This window comes from Tamandua tetradactyla, chromosome 6 (genome assembly GCF_023851605.1).
Source record: "Tamandua tetradactyla isolate mTamTet1 chromosome 6, mTamTet1.pri, whole genome shotgun sequence".
Classification (NCBI taxonomy): domain Eukaryota; kingdom Metazoa; phylum Chordata; class Mammalia; order Pilosa; family Myrmecophagidae; genus Tamandua; species Tamandua tetradactyla.
This window is the reverse complement of record NC_135332.1, coordinates 45996906-46017715: the sequence shown is the minus strand read 5'-3', so window position 1 is coordinate 46017715 and position 20810 is coordinate 45996906. Positions and strand designations below refer to the sequence as shown.

Here is a 20810-nt window from a genome sequence, read left to right as displayed (position 1 = left end):
TAACTAAGCTGCTGCCATGTTTCTGTTCCATTATTGGCTTTGACAGAACTTTGCCAAGCACAAGAGCAAAAATGACTTTTTGACCTATAAAATTACCCCAGAATCAGTAAGATGAGTTCCCAGAATCATTTCATGATTACATTTTGATACTCTAAGGTACCAAATTTATCTTAGAAAAGAAAAATGTTTCTTTAGTCATTCTTAGCACTTTTGAAAGAGATGCTATATGTATTTGAACTCTTTATAGTTATTTTATAAATTTCTTAGTTCCATCTTATTTCTTGGGGCTAGTTAGAACATAAATGCAATGTAAATTTGTCTCATTCATTTATTACTGTATTTGCAGGCCCATTTTTCCCTTTCTGCTCCATCCTTTTGAACTTTTATTCTTATGTTTCTCAGACTGTCTCCCTTCCCTCATATGTATATATTTTAATTTTATGTGTAACTTTGTACCCAGGATTTTCCCATTTCCATGCAATTCATATTATTATTAGACAGTCTTTGAGAAGTCAAACAGGGATATTCACTTCCTGCCTTAAGCTTAGAAAGTGGCCAGATTAGGGCCTACAGTTCATCCTATTCATTTGGAATATATGAGCCAATCAATTGTATTTTATTTAGGCTGGTTCTTTCCCAGTGATCATGTCACTAAGTGGAAACAAAAGAAAAAGAAGTGCGAGTTATCAATGAATAGTCTTGGAATGATCTAGGCAGGTTATCAAGCCAGTGAAATAATATCAATTTATTGTATTTTTTGTTTACAGGGTAGAAATTTATAGTCTTCTTTATCCCAACAATTATTTAAGGATAGTTTTATTTTAAAAAGATATTCATCAACCTATGCTTATAGTTACATGATAAACAGAAAAAAACTTTCAGAATCATGGCACTAGCAAAGCAATTCTGTAGTCAATGAATGTTTTTCTCCTTTCTCAAATCCATTTAACGAGCAACAGTCAGAGATGATCACATAACCTATGTTACAGCAAATTGGAAATGAGTACCTTAATTACTGCTATTCCTTTCATTTAATTGTATTAAATATTATCTTTCCTTCAAATGAAGTAAAATGCTCCTGAAACTCGAAGATGTAGCAAAATCCTGCCTCCAGATAGACCTCTGTGATTTCTTTGTTCTCTCTCCTAGCTTTGGTGTCATCCCCAGCACTCCTCTGGCCATCCATACACCCCTGATGCCAAACCAGAGCATTGATGTTTCCCTGCCTCTCAACACCTTGGGCCCAGTCATGAAGATGGAACCTCTGAATAACTTACAGGTTAAGAGTTTTACTCTACTTCGATAGTGAAAGTTGATATCTTGCCAATTTTTAATTCATTTATATATAAAGCAACCCCCCTCCTTGACATTAGGTTTGATCATGCTCTGTGTAGGATTTTTTTGGTTGTTGTAGGTGTTTTTAAATATTTTTATAGACAGATCTTCACAAACATACAGTCCATACATGGTATACAATCAGAGGCTCACAATATCATGACATAGTTGTATACTCTTCACCATTATCTTTTTTTTTTTTATGAAACATAACCACATACGAACACAAACATTCTTACCATAGGATCATTTCATTCTTGTTATATTAATCAGTAACTCACAAAATGATCACATAGTTGTATATTCTTCATCATGATCATTTCTCAGAACATTTGCATCAATTCAGAAAAAGAAATAAAAAGAAAACAGAAAAAAAACTCACACATACCATACCCCTTGTCCCCTCCATTACACTGATCACTAGCATTTCAATCAACTAAATTTATTTTAACATTTGTTCCCCCTATAATTTATTTATTTTTAATCCATATGTTCTACTCGTGTGTCAATAAGATAGATAAAAGGAGCACCAAACACAAGGTTTTCACAACCACACAGTCACATTGCGAAAATTATATCATTATGCAATCATCTTCAAGAAACATGGCTACTGGAGCACAGTTCTACATTTTCAGGCAGTTCCCTCCAGTCTCTCTATTACACCTTAACTAAAAAGGTGATATCTATTTAAGGCATAAGAATAACCTCCAGGATAACCTCTCGACTCTGTTTGGAATCTCTTAGCCATTGAATTCTATTTTGTCTCATTTCGCTCTTCCCTTTTCGGTCCAGAAGGTTTTCTCAATCTCTTGATGTTGAGTCCCAGCTCATCCTAAGATTTCTGTCCCACATTGCATGGAAGGTCCACACCCCTGGGAGTCATGCCCCACATAAAGATGGGGAGGGCAATGAGTTTGTTGGCTGAGAGAGAAAGGCCAAAGCTGAGCAACAGAAGAGGTTCTCTTGGGGGTGACTCTTAGGCCTAATTTTAAGTAGGCTTAGCCTATCCTTTGCGGGATTAAGTTTCATATAAACAAACCCCAAGATTGGGGGATTAGCCTATTGTTTTGGTTTTCCCCACTCCTTGTGAGAATATCAAGAATTTTCCACTTGGGGAAGTTGCATTTCCCCCCTTTCTCACCATTCCCCTAAGGGGACTTTGCAGATACTTTTTTGTTCACTGTTAAAATCACTCTGGAATTTATCCGGGCACCACTCGGGACAAACCTACAAAATCTCATGCCCTACTCAAGGTTCCAAGTACTATGGTGTTCAATTAAGCTGTCCACATAAGTTATATTGGAACTGCACTGGTCAAAATATAAATTTTGTACCAAATAAACATTTTTTGCTTTAGTCTCGCACATAAGTTAAAGTTTTAAAATATTAATTACCATCTATTTTCAACACCCTGCATTATTGCCATTCCTTTGTTCTTCCTCATGCAAAATATTTTTTAAATTTGTATATTTAGTCACTATCATTATATACTCTAGGAATTCTTGGATTATACCATCTAAGTCTTTATCGTCTATCTTTCCTTCTGATTTCATTTGTGCCCCCAGGTCTCCTCCCACTGTCATTCTCACATTCAGCTTCATTCAGTGTACTAACATTATTGTATTACAGTTAGGTAGTATTGTGCTATCTATTTCTGAATTTTACAGTCAGTCCCTTTGCACAATCTGTATCCCTTCAGTTCCAATTCCCCAATATCTACCCTATTTCTATCTCCTGATGACCTCTGTTCTTGACTGAAACTCTCCAAGTTCATTCACTAATATCAGTTCATATCAGTAAGACCATACAGTATTTGTCCTTTTGTTTCTGGCTCATCTCACTCAACATAATGTCCTTAAGGTCTATCCATGTTGTTACATACTTCATAACTTCATTCTGTCTTACAGCTGCATAATATTCCATCATATGTATATACCAAAGCTTGTTTAGCCACTCGTCTGTTGATGGACATTTGGGCTGTTTCCATCTCTTGGCAGTTGTAAATAAGGCTGCTATAAACATTGGTGTGCAAATGTCCGTTTGTGTCTTTGCCCTCATGTCCTCTGAGTAGATACCTAGCAATGATATTGCTGGGTCATGTGGCGATTCTGTACTTAGCTTCCTGAGGACCTGCCAAAATGCCTTCCACAGCACTTGTACCATTTGACATTCCCACCAAATGGTACAAGTGCTGTGGCTAAGTGTGCCTCTTTCTCCACATCCTCTCCAACACTTGTTTTCTGTTTTATTGATAATGGCCATTCTGGTGGGTGTGAGTAGGTACCTCATTGTGGTTTTGATTTGCATTTCCCTAATAGTCAGGGAATTTGAGCATCTTTTCATGTGCCTTTTGCCCACTTGTATTTCCTCTTCTGAGAAGTATCTGTTCAAGTCTTTGCCCATTTTGTAATTGGGTTGGCTGTCTTTTTGTTGTTGAGTTGAACAATGTCTGTATATATTCTGGCAACTAGACCTTTATCTTTTTTTTTTTTTTAACATGGGCAGGCACTGGGAATTGAACCCGGGTCCTCCGGCATGGCAGGCGGGCATTCTTGCCTGCTGAGCCACCGTGGCCCCTAGACCTTTATCTGATATATTGTTTCCAAATACTGTTTCCCATTGTGCAGGCTATCTTTTACTTTCTTGATGAAGTTCTTTGATGCACAAGTGTGTTTAATTTTGAGGAGTTCCCATGGATTTTTTTTTTTCTTCAATGCTCATCCTTTGGATGTAAGATCTAGGAAGCTGCCTCCTATTATAAGATTGATAAGATATTTCCCTACATTTTCTTCTAACAGTTTTATGGTCTCAGATCTAATGTTTAGGTCTTTGATCCATTTTGAGTTAATGTTTGTATAGGGTGTGAAATAGGCATCCTCTTTGATTCTTTTGCATGTGGATATCCAGTTCTCTAGGCACCATGTTTTGAAGAGACTATTCTGTCCCAGGTGAGATGACTTGACTGCCTTATCAATGATCAATTGGCAATATATGAGAGGGTCTATATTTGAAGATTCTATTCAATTCCATTGGTTAGTATATCTATCTTTATGCCAGTACCATGCTGTTTTGACCACTGTAGCTTCATAATATGCCTTAAAGTCAGGTAGCATGAGACCTCCAACTTCATTTTTCTTTCTCAGGATACTTTTAGCTATTCAGGGCACCCTGTCCTTCCAGATAAATTTGGTTATTGGTTTTTCTATTACTGAAAAGTAAGTTTTTGGGATTTTAATTGGTTGTGCATTGAATCTTTAAATCAATTTAGGTAGAATTGACATCTGAACTATATTTAGTCTTCCAGTCCATGAACACAGTATGCCCTTCCATTTATTTAGGTCTTCTGTCATTTCTTTTAACAGTTTCTTATAGTTTGCTTTGTATAGGTCTTTTGTCTCTTTGGTTAAATTTATTCCTAAATATTTTATTCTTTTGGTTGCAATTGTAAGTGTAAATTTTTTCATGATTTCCCCCTCAGATTGTTCATTACTAGTATATAGAAACACTACAGATTTTTAATTTTTGTAACCTGCCTCTTTGCTGTACTCATTTATTAGCTCTAGTAGTTTTGCTGTGGATTTTTTGGGGTTTTCAACATGTAGCATCATATCTTCTGCAAACAGTGAGAATTTTACTTCTTCCTTTCCAATTTTGATGCCTTGTATTTCTTTTTCTTGTCTAATTGCTCTGGCTTGAACTTCCAACATAATGTCGAATAACAGTGGTGATAGTGAACGTCCTTATCTTGTTCCTGATCTTAGGGGGAAAGTTTTCAGTTTTTCCCTATTGAGGATGATGTTAGCTGTTGGTTTTTCATATATTCCCTTTATCATGTTGAGGAAGTTCCCTTCTATTCCTATCCTTTGAAGTGTTTTCAACAGGAAAGGATGCCTTTTTTGCATCAATCAAGATGATCATGTGGTTTTCTGCTTTGATTTGTTGATGTGTGGTATACTACATTACTTGATTTTCTTATGTTGAACCAAACTTGCATACCTGGGATGAATCCTACTTGGTCATGGCATATAATTCTTTTAATATGCTGCTGGATTCGATTAGCAAGAATTTTGTTGAGGATTTTTGTATCTATATTCATAAGAGAGATTGGTGTTTAGTTTTCTTTTTTTTGTAATATCTTTGTCTAGCTTTGGTATGAGGATGATGTTGGCTTCATAGAATGAGTTAGGTAGCTTTCCTTCCTCTTCAGTTTTTTTGAAGAATTTCAGCAGGATTGGTACTAATTCTTTCTTGAATATTTGGTAGAATTCACATGTGAGGCCATCTGGTCCTGGACTTTTCTGTTGGGGGAGCTTCTTTTTTTTTTTAAATGTGGGCAGGCACCGGGAAATGAACTCGGGTCTCCAGCATGGCAGGCAAGAACTCTGCCTGCTGAGCCACCGTGGCCCTGGGGGAGCTTCTTAATGACTGATTCAGTTTCTTGTAATTGGTTTGTTGAGGTTGTCTATTTCTTCTTGAGTCAATGTTGGTTGTTCATGCCTTTCTAGAAAGTTGTCCATTTCATCTACATTGTCAAATTTATTAGCATAAAGTTGTTTATAGTATCCTCTCATTACTTCCTTTATTTCTGTAGGGTCAGTGGTTATGTCTCCTCTTCCATTTCTGATTTTATTTATTTGCATCCTCTCTTCTTCTTCTTTTTGTCAACTTCACTAAGGGTCCATCAATCTTATTGATTTTCTCATAGAACCAACTTCTGGTTTTGTTGATTTTCTCAATTGTTTTCATTTCTCAATTTCATTTGTTTCTGCTCTAATCTTCATTATTTCTTTCCTTTTGCTTGCTTTGAGGTTAGTTTGTTGTTCTTTCTCTAGTTCTTCCAAGTAGACAGTTAATTCCTAGATTTTTGCTCTTTCTTCTTTTTCGATGTAGGCATTTAGGGCAATAAATTTCACTCTTAGCACTGCATTTGCTGCATCCCATAAATTTTGATATGTCATGTTTTCATTTTCATTTGCCTCGAGATATTTACTGATTTCTCTTGTAATTTCTTCCTTGACCCACTGGTTGTTTAAGAGTGTGTTGTGAGCCTTCGTATCTTTGTGAATTTTCTGGCACTCTGTTGTTGATTTCCAACTTCATTCCTTTTTGATCTAAGAAAGTATTTTGTATAATTTCAATCTTTTTAAATTTATTGAGACTTGCTTTGTGACCTGGCATATGGTCTATCCTTGAGAGTGATCCATTAACACTTGTGAAAAAGGTATATCCTGCTATTGCGGGGTGTAATGCTCTATAAATGTCTGTTAACTCTAGCTCGTTTATTGTGTTATTCAAATTCTCTGTTTCTTTATTGATCCTCTCTGTGTAGGGTTTTAAATAACTCTTTGTGGAAGAGATCTTGTTTTGTTTTTAAGAGAAACATAGGTTGTGTATTGATATAGAAAGTTATTTGTTTTATTCAGCAAATGTTTAAAATCTTTTTACATCTTATTTAGAAACATTTTTTCTTAAGGTTTTTTAGAGAAATCCACATGTTGTTTATAAAGTCGATTTTAATAGAGATTCACTAATAGTGAACACAAACACAAGTACTTAATTTGGACTTAAATGCTCCTTATTAGTATATATCTGTGATGAGTATAGTGGTATCTTAGAAGAGCTCAGAACAACTTTATCGGGTCTACAAGAACCTTTTGATTTTTTGAAGTGTTGAATTTTTTTTAGGATACTTAGGTACTGACTTAGAGTTTTGTTCTGTTTTCAGCTATCTTGAATTTCTCTTCGAATCTTCTGGGGTTCAAGCAACATGAAGGCAGAGTAGAAGGGCTGATAAGCTGAAGCTCTAAACAGCCCTAAAGTGATATCAGTTATAGATTTAAACTCTAGAGATTAGGGTTTAAATGTTCACAAGGACAGGAAAGATGGCCTTGGGCAGACCTGAAATTGGTAGCTGTAATTGATCCCTGCACAAAGCTGAAACCCTGAAAGGGCAGATCCCTCGATGCTCTATAAAGGACAATCAAAAGACGTTGCAAAGAGAAGGATTGATAGCCCACACACACCAAGAACTTGAGATGATAAAACAGTCTGAATGAGACTATAAAATATTTTTTAAATTATTAAGGAAAAGTATCAGCCTATCAGTCAAGACAGGTGGGATCCCATTGCTCCATCTTCTGGAAATACCAATGCAAGGTACTAGTACAGATAAGCATCAACAGTAAAATTACTTGAAGTTAAAACTAAACATTCTTCAATAGCTTAAATGCCAACACGCCAAACCTATTTGCCATTCACTAACTACCTTGTTAACCTCTTCTTCAGCAGAGGGGAGGGAGTAAGGATTTAGAGTGAATATGTGAATCACAGTTTAACTTGGCTCATATTAGAAGAGCAAAACAAGGATTTCTACGCAGATGGAATTGGCTGTTACTATGATGAAATATGTTAAGGGGCTTTTCCAGCACAATATCCTGAAGTAACTAAACCAAATCTTCTTCTGTTCCTTTTTCATTGAAATCTAATCTCCCTTTGGCCCACAGACCTTCAAGCCTAATACTTGAGGACAATCAGCAGCCATGGATACTTTACTTCAGAAGTAGGAAAGGAAAGTTGGGTCACAGAAACCGAGCAGATTTTCTGATCCTAACATGAAAAGAAGTAGTAAACAGATGAATATCATTTTGCATTCAGCAAAATGAACATCCTGAATAGGAACCCTCAGAAGTTGAATCTAAATCCAGTCCTCTCCCTCAATAGTACTGAAATGTAATAGCTAGCAAGTTTTAGGTTTCTACAAACCTAGATCTTATAAAAAGCAAACTTATAAATTTTCCATCTCTAATCAACTACTGATTCTCTGTTTTTTTTCTCCATGGATCCTGTTCTTTCAGAAATGTCTAAATTGTGGGTATTTTCTCCGTTAGCATTTTCCAATGAAGAAATAAGCAAAAAAAACAAAACTTGAAAGGAGGAACTTTTTATCCCCTCTGAACAGTTCTGTTTAATGTCTGCTAGGGAAAGTTGAAACTGATAGCTAGGTTAAGGTGAGTGGATTACTTTAGATTTCATCACCATTCTGCCCCTGTCCCTGTATGAGCAAGAAGAATCAAAACTTGATTCCAGCAGCCTTAGACCATGTAATCCAGATTAAGCCAGATAACAGTTGTCCTGGCATTTAAACATTATACTTGTATAATGTTTATATTAAAAAGTTCATGTAGGGGTGGGCCTCAGTGGCTCAGTGGCAGAGTTTTCACCTGCTGTGCCAGAGACCAGGGTTCAATTCCTGATGTCTGCCCATGTTAAAAAAAAAAAAAAAAATTCATGTAGTGTTAAAAATCAGAATTTTTCTAATACTCCAGACCATAAAATAAGAACAGAAAACCTATTTGGAGGTTGAAGAAATGAAATTTGAATGAAGTGTGGGTTTTAGCTGTTTTAGATGATTTTGATATCAATATGTGGAACAAAGAAATCAAACCCACCTGCCAGAACTGTAATGGCACCCTTATATTTTACTTTCCTTCAGTGCTCAAGCAAATACCGTGCAATGGGTTGGCTTAAACAATGGAAATTTATTAGCTCATGGTTTTGAGGCTAGGAAAAATCCAAATCAAGGCACGGTCAAGGTGATGCTTTTTCCCCCGAAGGCTGGTGTTCTGGGACTAGCTGCCAGTGATCTTTGGCCTGGGCTTCTGTGTTGAATGGCAATGCTTATGGCCTCTGGCCTCTGTCTTCTCTTCCTGCTTCCGTGGACTTTCAGCTTCATGCTTCTCATGGCTGTCTCTCTTTTTGAATTTCCTGTTTATAAAGGGCTCCAGTAATAGGATTAAGATCCATCTGATTGAGTTGGCCACACTTTAATTGAAGTAACCTCATCAAAACGTTCTCCTTGAAATGGGCTCACACCCACAGGAATGGATTAATTTTAAGAATGTGTTTTTCTACGGTATCACTCCAAAACACTACACTTTATTTCAGAAAACTTTTCATTAAAATGATCATTAAGGGAGTGCATGGGTGGTTCAATAGTAAAATCCTTGCCTTTCATGTGGGAGACCTGGGTTCAAATCCCGGACCATGCACCCCCCCCAAGAAAAATGCTCACCAAACTACTTATTGGTTTGTCTGTTTAAAATGCTGTTTTGAAGTTAAAAAGTTACTGTTCTGTTTTAAAATTTAAAATAGATTATGCCTCAGAGACAAGAATTAAATATATAATAGAGGTTTAAACCTGGAAGAATTTTTCTGTCATACTGATGCTGGCTGTAAAAGACTGAACCCGGCTTATAAATATTACACAAAGTAAAGTTAAGCTTACCCCCATTGGGAATCTCTGTTGAATTTATTTATATCATCTAATTATATACCTGAAAAAGAAAATTGATTCCCTTTATTTAAATAAAAGAAAAACCTTAACAAATGTCTAAATGAGTTTTCTTTAAATGAGTTTTCTCTGACTCCAGTGTCTTTGTTTCTTATTTCATCTATGTTAGTTGCTTAGAAACATTATCCCAATATACTTCTTCATATTTGACACCTGGCAAATGATTGCTTCTTCAAGTCAGTGTTCTGCAAGGAGACAAAGGAATTGTGAAATATATGTGTTCATCCCCAAGGTGATTCTCATGGTCTTTGCATAGAGTTCTCATGGCTACTTGGCTCCCAATTTTCACTGGGCTTTTAACTCATATGAGAATATTGATAACACGGTTTTTCTCCCTGACCTTCAGATTGGACAATACGTATTGATCTGTCTTCAAGTTTTCTGACCCTTTCTTTTTTAAGCTGCAACCTTCTGTTAAGCCCATCTAGTATATTTTTCATTTCAGATACTTTTCAGTTTTAGAATTTCTATTTGGTTCTTTGCTGAAATTACCCATCTGTTCACTCAGGAGTTCAACTAGAGAACTGAGTTTCACAGCCTGCTCCCTCTATCCCACCCATGCCCCCTCTTTATCCTACCCATGTCCCCTTGGCCATCCCTTGGGCTTATGATTATACTTACTGACCCTCTAAGAGGATTGACCAACAGAAGTGACTCAAACAGGTCCTGAAAGCAAGCTCAGGACCGTCTGGCCAAGGAATTTTGTGTGTTCAAATTGGGCATATCTCTTTGGCCCTGTGGGTTCCTTTATCCATGGGTTGGGAAGAGGACAGAAGAGGGTCAAAGTATGACCCTCTAAACCATGAGGCCTAGGACAGGAGCTTCAGTTTCACATCACTGAGGGCAGTAAGAATCCTGCATGTCAATATCATATCTTTCCTTTTGTGCTGGCTTGATTTTTCTGAGAATTATTTTCATGTCTCCTGTCTGGAATAAAAAGGCTTGCTGTCAGCCTTCAGGGATCTAAGTTCAGAAAGAGGACTGAAGAGTTTTAGCATTCAGTATGCATAAATTCACTTAATCCACTATGCTTCTATGTGCCATCTACTTTGTCCTCTCTTAAAAAAGAGTTAATCTTCAGCTTATGCTTGTGCTCAGGAACTGAGATAGCTGCCCAGCAACATGAATATGAGTGGGAATCTAGCACTTTAATGGCATCTTGTGGCTTTTAGCTCATCTTCTTTCTTAATAGCCCACTCCCACCACCACACTCCCCTCCATACAACTCCAAAAAGGCGAACAATCATAACCCTCTGAGGATTCTGTGGTGTTAATGCTCATCCATCCATTTTTCAACTACCAGGATTTTATTACTGTTCTGTATTCCCCACACACACCCTTTAGAAATTTATGCCTTTTTTTTTTTTCCTTTGTTGTATACTTTCTTCCAGGAGAAAGGAAACTTCAATGTAATTTTCAGCCTACCTGAGGCTATATAATTGACACTTTCCTATTTGTTGTTTTATCTGTCACCTTTAATCCCCACATGAAAGTAGTTGAATAAGAGACTGAACGTTAGTTAGGGGAAAGAAATAGACCAAGAAATTGGGTTTTTTCTTTGAATGATTCTTCTGAAACAAGGCAGTGTACATCAGTTCTGTTCATTTAAACTTTGAATGATTAGGGCAGAGAGTGTTGAAAACACTAGCTACAAGGGGCACGATCTTGCTTTCCTTTTTATTTATATCTTTAAGATTTTTGTCAACCCAAAGGTTTCTTTGCTAGTGCATGGCCCGGGTTGGAAAATTCTGGCCCTTGCTACTCTACTACATTGCCAATAGCAGTTTGTAAGAGAAATAATCGCAGATGGTGTCTGTCCTTGATATTTCATGTCTTACATATGTCCGTTCACACTCAAAAAGCCCACAGCTGTAGCTATTGTACCAGAAAAACTGGTAAATGCTTCCAAAAGGAAGACCTTTTCAGCAGCTTCCATCAAATGAAGCAAACCAGCTTGGCATTTGCTGACTTTTCTAGACTACTGCATAAGCCAAAGAAGTTTGGTACTAAAACCTTTCTTGATCTTCCAAGATGCAAGCTGAGGACTGAGAACTCTGATTGCCTGTATGGGACCATAATTCTGCTTTAGGGACAGCCCCTAAAATACTCCACCTAAAATATTCCATTAGCAATAATGTAGGTAATGGAATCTTAATTATAAAAAATGAAAACATTTTACCACTAAAGGAAAGAAAGTGGAACGTGTGTACTTTCTGTGATTGCTACTTCAAATTTGATATATTTCTAGTGTTACGTCAGGACTGTAAGCATATCCTTTAATCCCATCTGAGACGTCAAGCATCTGTTACACTAGATACTCCATTTTTACTGAGTTTTCAATTGTCCTGGCTGCTCTTTATCCTTTTTGCCAAGATAATCAAGACCCTACTATCTTTTGTCTTTTCTGTGATCAGCACTCACTAGCTTTTGGGACTCTATTTTAGGAATGTATCTGTCAGCAGCAACTTCCTTCCTTGAATCACCACACATTAGCAGTAGACAAGAATTCTGTATTCTGATAAGCAGAGGTGGTCTGATGGATCATAAATCTGGCCTGAAAGGCAGGATATAATTGTTCCTAAAACTCAAGTTCAGTCTTTAAAACTATCTTAGGAACACATTCTTTAAAAAAAAAGGGCCTGTGATGTCAGATTACTCAAGAAATAGAAGCTTATAGTCATTCAGATTTTGAGAAAAGGATAAAAGATTTCATAAAGTAGCTCTAAAGTAGTAAGAGTAATATTTGTAGGCTTCCATTTATTAAAATCCCAGCCATCTTTATATCTTAAGTTAGTTGTGAACTATGGAAAATAGAATCAGTTTTGTATTCCTGCTTTGGTAAATGATTGGAAATAGGTTTACCTGTGTGATCGTGATGCAATAGTGGACTTTGAATTCTGAATAAAACATAGGTACCTCTTTCTGGTGCCTTTGTTCTCATTATGCTGATAATCTTTACCCAAAGCCTTGAGGTATTTTGTAGGTTGGATTTAAAGGGAACTCATTGGCATTTTCCTTAGCTGGATTGAAGTTCATTTGAGAACTATATCCTGTCCTTATTCATATGTACTCTGTTATATTTTGGTATAACATGTTTAATGAGACATGAAAAGAATTTGCTTGATTCACAATTTCTTATGTGGAGGTTGTACACAGGCTTCATGTGCTAAGATCCATACAACTTAAAAATAAAACTTTGGAAAAAAGCTTTCAGCCACATGAGTATGTTCACATAAAGAATGTAAAAGCTCATGACTGGAAGAGATGACCTTTAATGTTGTTTGTTTCAAACACTTTCTGATGGAATTTACCCTATATAAGCAGTCAAGATTCTCAACCTCTACGTGACTATGACCAGTTTTTACTACCCTAACATGGGTCATTCCATCTTCAAAAAAACTGTTAAAAATTATTTATATTGAAGCAAAATATGTCTTCCTTTAGATTCCATTTGTAGATCTTAGTTCTATATCTTGGGGTTTTGTAAAAAAGTTTCCATCTGAATCAAGGCATGCAAGCCTGAATATCAGACAGGTGAACCTATAATGAAAAAATCCTAACTGAATTTCATTTCTTCCCCACTTTTATTCCGCTTTAGGAAAGCCTAATCTTACAAAAGACATTCATTTGTATGTACTACAAATAGATATCACTGTTCTTGTTCTAATTTTATGGAGAAGATGAAACAGACGTAGGGGCACTGGTAAATGTAGTTAGAACCAATTAAGTATGGAGAACAAGGAAAATATCATTTAATCATTTTTGGAGTGTGTGAATGAATGATGGTCTTGGCTGTTGTGGTAGTTAGATTCAGGTGTCAGCTTGGCCAAGTGAAGGTGCCTAGTTATATTGCTGTGGATGTGAGCCAATGGCATGTGACCTCATCTGATGCTGATTACATCTGCAGTCAGCTAGGAGGCGTGCCTACTGCAATTAATGATGTTTGAGTTAATTGGCTGGTGCTTAAATGAGAGAGCTCAATGTAGCACAGCCCAAGCAGGTCAGCATACCTCATCTCAGCACTCGCAGCTCAGCCCTGGCCTTTGGAGATGCAGAAAAGAATCACCCTAGGGAAAGTTGCTGGAGCCCAGAGGCCTGGAGAGAAGGCCAGCAGAGATCGCTCTGTGCCCTCCCACGTAAGAAGGAACCTCAGTTGAAAGTTAGCTGCCTTTCCTCTGAAGAACTATACGTTAACTAAATAAATCCCCTTTTATTGAAAGCCAATCTGTCTCTGGTGTGTTGCATTCTGGCAGCTAGCAAACTAGAGCAGTTGTGTAACAGTCTTTACTTCTAGGAGCCGTTGGAAGAATTGGGTGGCAGGTACTCCAATTATGAAAGCACAGAACTTGTTTTCATAGATAACCATATGCTCCTGACAATAATTTTTATCCCTTCTATGTATGGCCTATTTCCTAAGACCTGCTTCCCCAGTGAAGCTTCCCATAGACAGCTTCTGTGCACCATGACCTGTGTATCTAGTCAGTCATCTTGACAGCCGCATGCATTATGTCAACCTTTTGCCATGTAAGGTCAGATAATATGCCTAGGAAATTCATACGCACCCTTGGGAACCCATTTGATTTCCACATTGTGGTAACTAAATTTGAGGTGACATGTTGACTATCTAGGCCTAGATTAGACTCGAGATCAATTTTATCGCAGGATTTAAAAATGAGCAGTGTTCATGTACCACATTACTATGGTCTGTTCTTCTTTTGAGTTCCACTAGGTCTTTTGTCCCATGACATACCAGACTAGAGTGGAGTATATAATCATTTTAATTAATAGTTTGTTGGTCCTGTCTTCACCATTTTTTTTTATTCAATGCAGTATATATTAAATGTGTTATTAAAGTTCTAACAATAAGCCCTACCCAGCAAGCAGCTCATTCATTCTCTCCCTTTCCCGCAACCAGTGACGTAAATAGTATTTTTAAATGGTCAAGTGCAACCAGGGGTTCATCAGCCAGTCCTAGCAAGATATACGTAATTGTCATTAAAGGGGAAAAAGGCGAAATTGGTGCCTTTGGATTTAGGGCTTATATATGTCAGGTAGAATTTAAGGTAAAGCCTTAGGGTTTGGGGAACTTTTCTGCCAGGCCGGCTGAAAAACCTGTGAAAATATTGCTGGCTCTTTCTGGCAACTGAAACTATGTAGAATAGTTCTGCTGTGAGTTCCTAGAGAAAATAGAATTTGGGGTTTGAAATAAAAGTCTCTGGATCAGTGTATTCGTCAGGGTTTCTAGAGGAACAGAACCAGTAGGAGATATCTGTAAATAAGAAGATTTATAAAAGTATCTCACGTGATTGTGGGAATGCAAGAGTCCAAAATCAGTAGGGCAGATTGTGAAGCAGGCAACTCTGATGAAGTCCACAGGAGAGGCTTGCCAGCTGAATGAGAAGTGAAAATTCTCTCTTCTCGCTTAAAAGTCAACTGATTGGATGATAACCAACTGGTTTGATTATCTCATTTGTGGGAGATACACCCTTAGTTGATGGTAGCCGTAATTAGCCACAGCTGCAGTGGGCTCACTGATGATTTAATAAACCAGCCTTCTGGTTTATCAGCTAGCCATGAAATATCCTTGCAGTAATGCTTAGGCCAGAGCTTGTCTGACCAGACAGCTGGGCACCATCACCTGGCCAAGTTAACCACTCCAAGCAGCAGATGGAGTCCTTGAGATAAGGGGGTAAGGGAGAAGGCATGGCTAGATCACATAGGACCTTGTATAGATAACTATTAGGACTGTGGGATTTTACACTTAGAAAAAGTTAAACCACAGAACCTAACCATCACAATCAGTAACTGGTCTGCTCAGCATAGTATGGCAAGTGGGTTATTTATTAGCTGAAGGAGATAACATGTACATTTGCTGTAAGTTCCTGATTGGTTTTGCCTTAAATATGAAACTTACAAAAAGTGAAAAAGTTACCAGGAACAGGGCCAGTTCAAACTATTTTCTCGACCTTGGGTTCCCTGTGGGGCACACAGCTGTGTGTAAGTAACCCTCCTTACATAGATTGGAAGGGTCCTTTTGGAGTTGTGAAAGTTGCCTGATTCTTGCCACTCCACTTCCCTGATACACTCAGACTTAAATCACCAATCTTGAGCAATTTCAGTAATATTCTTCTAAGTATAAAATCCCACAGTCCTAATAGTTATCTATACAAGGTCCTATGTGATCTAGCCATGCCTTCTCCCTTACCCCCTTATATCAAGGACTCCATCTGCTGCTACTCTTCATACTCACTCCACTGTAGCCATCCTGGCATCTTCAGTATTCTTCATATAGGGATGCTACCATCTCAGGACTTTTGAATTGGCTTTTCCCATGTCTGGAATGCAGCTTCTCCCACTCTCTGTATCTGCATGTCTTAACTTACTGACCTCTGGGTCATTGCTAAAATAGTAGTCTCTTGTAAGTGAATCCATACTCCTCTCCAACTATTCCCAATTCCCCTTACCTTTTTACCTCCTATAGCATTGATAGGCCTACTTCAGTGAGATTGTGGGTTCAGTTCCAGACAACCTCAATAAAGTGAATATCACAATAAAATGAATCATGAATTTTTTGGTTTTCCAGTGCATATAAATTCTGTTTACACTATCCTGTAGTCTGTTAAGTGTGCAATAGTGTTATGTCTTAAAAATGTACATACATAACTTAATAAAAAATACTTTATTGCTAAGAAATGCTAACCGTCATTTGAGACTTCAGCAAGTTGTAATCTTTTTGCTGGTGGAGAGTCTTGCCTCGGCAATGGTGGCTGCTAACTGTTCAGGGTGATGATTGCTTAAGTTGGGGTAGCTATGGCAATTTCTTAAAATAGAACAACAATGAAGTTTGCAGCATCAGTTGACTCTTTCACAAAAGATTTTGCCATAGCATGTGATGCTATTTGGTAGCATTTTACTCACGGTAGAACTTCTTTTGAAATTGGAGTCAATCCTCTCTGACTCTTCTGCTGCTTTGTCAACTAGGTTGATGTAATATTTCAAATCCTTTGTTGTCATTTCAGCAGTGTTCTTTACCTGGAGTAGCTCCCATCTCAAGAAACCACCTTCTTTGCCCATCCATAAGGAACAACTCCTTCTCTGTTAAAGTTTTATCATGAAATTGTGGCAATTCAGTCACAGCTGTTCAGGCTCCACTTTTAATTCCGGTCCTCCTTCCACATCTGCCAGTGGCTTAATCATTTCTAGCTTTTGATTTAAAGTGAGAGACATGTGACTTTTCCTTTTACTTGAACACTCAGAGGCCACAGTAGGGTTATTAATTGGCAAGATTAAAAGGAGAGATGGGTAAATAGTGAGTCAGTGGTGTAGTCAGAACACACACATGTATTGATTAAGTTTGCTCTCTTATGTGAGTGCATTTCATGGCACCCCAAAACAATTACAGTAGTAACATCACAGGTCAACATAACACATAATAATAATAATGGAAAAGTTTGAAATATTGTGAGAATTACTAAAATGTGACACAGAGACACAAAGTGAGCACTTGATGTTGGAAAAATGACTCAAATAGACTTGTTCGAGGCAGGGTTGCCACAAGCCTTCAATTTGTTTTAAAAAAAAAAAGTCTGAGAATTGCAGTAAAGCAAAGCACAATAAAATGAGGTATGCCTGTACTATTAATTTATTTATTTGTCATCCTCACCTGTCCCCCTCCCTGCAGAACATAAAAAGAGCAGCAGTTTTTGTCTGCCTAACTTTTTTTTCTGATATATTTATCCCAGTGCCTGGAACATTGCTTGGCATTTAGGTACTTAATAAAATGTTTGTTATTGAATGGAATCTTTTTGTTTCCAATTCAGGTAGTATTTACAAACATCAGATACATTTAGTTCTTGAACTAAACTCAGCAAGGCCATCTCATCATCTTAGCAAATGAAATATCCCTAAATGCTAGCTCTCGTCCTTGTTTTCCAGCGGCCTTGCAGTCTGTTTCCTTACTTTGGTTTAATACCCTTTACTTGGGTTAATCTCAGGACAACATCACAAATTATTTTCTCCCAAGTGGGCAGAACAGATGTTAGAAGCCATTGCTTCCATTACTCTGTTCTTAGATATTAGAAAAAGCACAAACAAAGCACATTAATGGCCTTATTTCCAAAACTGAAGGGGACAAGGAAAGTAGAACTTTGTTACTATTTCAGCATTTTGGGAACCTATGTCTGTTTTTCTGTTGCTGACCTATGTCTCTGTGCCTCTTTAAAATAAAATCAAATTGCCATGATGCAACTGTTTATTAAACTATTCTAAAAGCCTGAGTTTTTTGGGATAATATTCCCAGAGTAAATTTAAAAGCTCAAGCTCAGAGTAAACAAAGAAGCACAAAGATGTTCTGTAGGTGTGCCCTGGGAACTCAAGGAAAACAAAATCATTTTGGACTGAGCAAGCCTCCTTTATTGTCAAACCAGAAAGAAGCTGGACTTTTTCATAATCCTGATAGACACAAAGCTTAAGGAGGCAAAATTTAAAAAGAAAGGCCGAAAAGATTGTCTCCTGCCAATGGATATTCATTGTGTCTCATTGTTCAGTTCTTTGCTTTAATGAAATAATTTTTAAAATGATACTCAAAACAATCTTAACTTATGCCTTTGAAAGTAAAATTTAAGGGAAAGAACTGGCCATGGTGGCTCAGCAGGCAGACTTTCGCCTGCCATGCTGGAGACCCGGGTTCAATTCTCGGTGCCTGCCCATGCAAAAAAAGAGTGAAAAAGGAAAAATGATTGTCTAGCACTTCCCAGTGTCAGGCAGGTTTTTCCCTGCTATCAGTAAAGTGAACTTTGATGGGAATGGCTAGGATTGTTTATAAATTCGAAGATAAGAAAAAGACTGAAATTGCTGAACTGAAATTCATTTTGAGCTGTCACAAAACTGTCCTTGGCAATGCACTTTGAGAGTGTGAATTTAGCATTGACTCTGCAATTGAGATGGCTTTAGTGATAGCTATGAGAGGCTTTTTCTGCCCTCCATTGAGGCAGTTTTCTATTAAAATTGTGACCTATCCACCATTTTTCCAAATGGCTTGGTGAGGGAGGAGTTCTTTATTAAAGTAGTCCTTGAAAGTCCAGCTTAAATTGCGAAAGAGTTGTAGAATTGGGTTCCGGTAGTTCTAACCATACTCCCAGTGGACAGCCTTGTAGATCATCTTTCTAATTTTCTTCTGCCCAAATCCAAGGATTTTGACAGTTTAATCCAGGAGTCTTTTAAACCAGTCTGTCCATACCACTTTACAATCTTAATTTTATTTTGGGTATTCTGAAGGTTTAATCTTCCTACATTCTAATTCACGGTCTGTTTGAAAATATTTTTGAAATTAAGGTTTGGTTTCTGTTCCCCTCCTTTTACAATGGGAACTACTAAAAAGACTGGCTCTTAGGATCTCTGTGCTTTTTTAAAGCTCAGTAATTACATGTGCTGTTAGAGGATTTACAGAGACCATCTGGGATTTTGCTCAAAGCTTTCCTTTCCATTCTGAGAGCTCTTTAAATACGGAAGTTGCAAATGAAGTACGTATTGTTGCCCAAGGGGGAATTAGCTTAATGACAGGGAACTACTGCTTTTATTAGGAGGAGAAAAGAGGAACCTGTTAAATTTTCCCTGCAGATGGCTTCACTGTCCGCACGGTTTTATAGTGAAAAATGTCCTGCTCATTCAAGTTCAGCCCTTGCTTTAGAATAAGCAAGTATGGCTTTTATTTAGAATCTATAGCAGATTGGTACCATTTCAGGGCTGCTCAGCTGTTATGTTACCTACCTCTCCTGTTAGGTGGATTAGAAAAGAGTATAGGAAGAGGGTTCTTGGCTGAATCTTAGCCTTGGAGGTGAATTGAAAATGCTGTCTAGTCTAAAATTTAATTAGAAGGAAATTTAATTGACATTTTCTGTGGCGGGGTTCATAACTATTCTTTCTATGTTTTGAACTGTACTCAGATGTTGTCAACATTGTAGATAGATCCTTCTGTTTTGTCAGGATATCTCCAAGAATTCCCAAATAATTTATTGGTCTATAAGATTTGAAGTAAAAGACTTGATACTTTGAAGTAAAAGACTTGATACTTTGATACTTTGAAGTATCAAAGATGGTAAATATTTTTGGGCATTGACTAGGAATGAAGAACTACAGGTGGGTATAACTCCAGCAGCCAGCACAAAGGGCTACTTCTGCCTGAGTCTCAGATGATACATATCAAACAGTTGGAGTCAGTGCCATTATAAATCTGTCACTCAGAGCCATTCCCTAAGATCTGTTAATAGGTTGTGTGGTGCTTAAAACCCATCTGATTCATCATTCCTTTAGAGAGCTGGAGATGGTTGGTGTTACTGCCTGGTCCTATCTTGGACCAGCCTGCAAATCTTTCCAACAGCTAAATGGAAAAGAGAAATAGGAGGGGGAAAAAGATGCTCTTCAGAGACTTGGAAAGGTCACAAGTTACGTCATGGAAGAGTAGACGTTCTAATCTCTAGGATGAGCTGTGTTCTACTTGGCTTGATATTTCTTGTGGCAATGCCTCTTGGTTACCTGTGGGGAGAAATGTCTGTTGGGCCTGACTTCCCAGAGTTCAGACTGAGTTCATGTCGTACCTTTTTATAGTACTTTTGAATACACAGGAACAAGTTTAGAATATTCATTTAGCCTCTTCTCCAGCTGTACCACCATGAAGAGGCTGCAGTAGCAGGCTTCCTATACTATGGGAAGAAAGTAATTGCTAGTTACAGGCTAACACTGACAGGCTGCTCTTTCCCCAGCAGCCACGAAAAGTATCTTTTAAAAATCATTATTATTATTAAGCATTTATAGCCCACTTTTGTGTTCTCAAAGTGCCTTATAATCATTTCTATTTGCTCTTCCTGTTGAAGTCTGTAAGAGGTAAGTTAACATTGTTATGGCCACGTGTTACACATGACAGGCTAGAGGAACAGAGGATTGGGTAATTTGCTCCTTGGTACCATTTTGATACGCTTTGTGTCTCCTCACAGCAGAAACTGAGGTGTGCATTCTATTCTTTAGTTCATTTAACCCATTTCCTCACTGCTTGCTTTTAATTTGGTGTGTGAGTATTGTGACTTTTTGACTTTGTTGACTGCAACTCAAGGTAAGAAATATATTTTAC

At 37.5% G+C, this 20810-nt stretch overlaps 1 protein-coding gene across 6 annotated transcripts in view; it reads left to right on the top strand.

Annotated features, from left to right (window-relative positions):
* AP2B1 (adaptor related protein complex 2 subunit beta 1) overlaps positions 1-20810 on the top strand; it is a 186676-nt gene that overhangs the window by 141115 nt on the left and 24751 nt on the right. For all 6 annotated transcript variants that reach the window (XM_077165133.1, XM_077165138.1, XM_077165134.1 and 3 more), the window contains one exon: positions 1150-1279. In XM_077165133.1, the coding sequence (XP_077021248.1) occupies positions 1150-1279 (130 nt within the window). The remainder of the gene's footprint in view (positions 1-1149; positions 1280-20810) is intronic.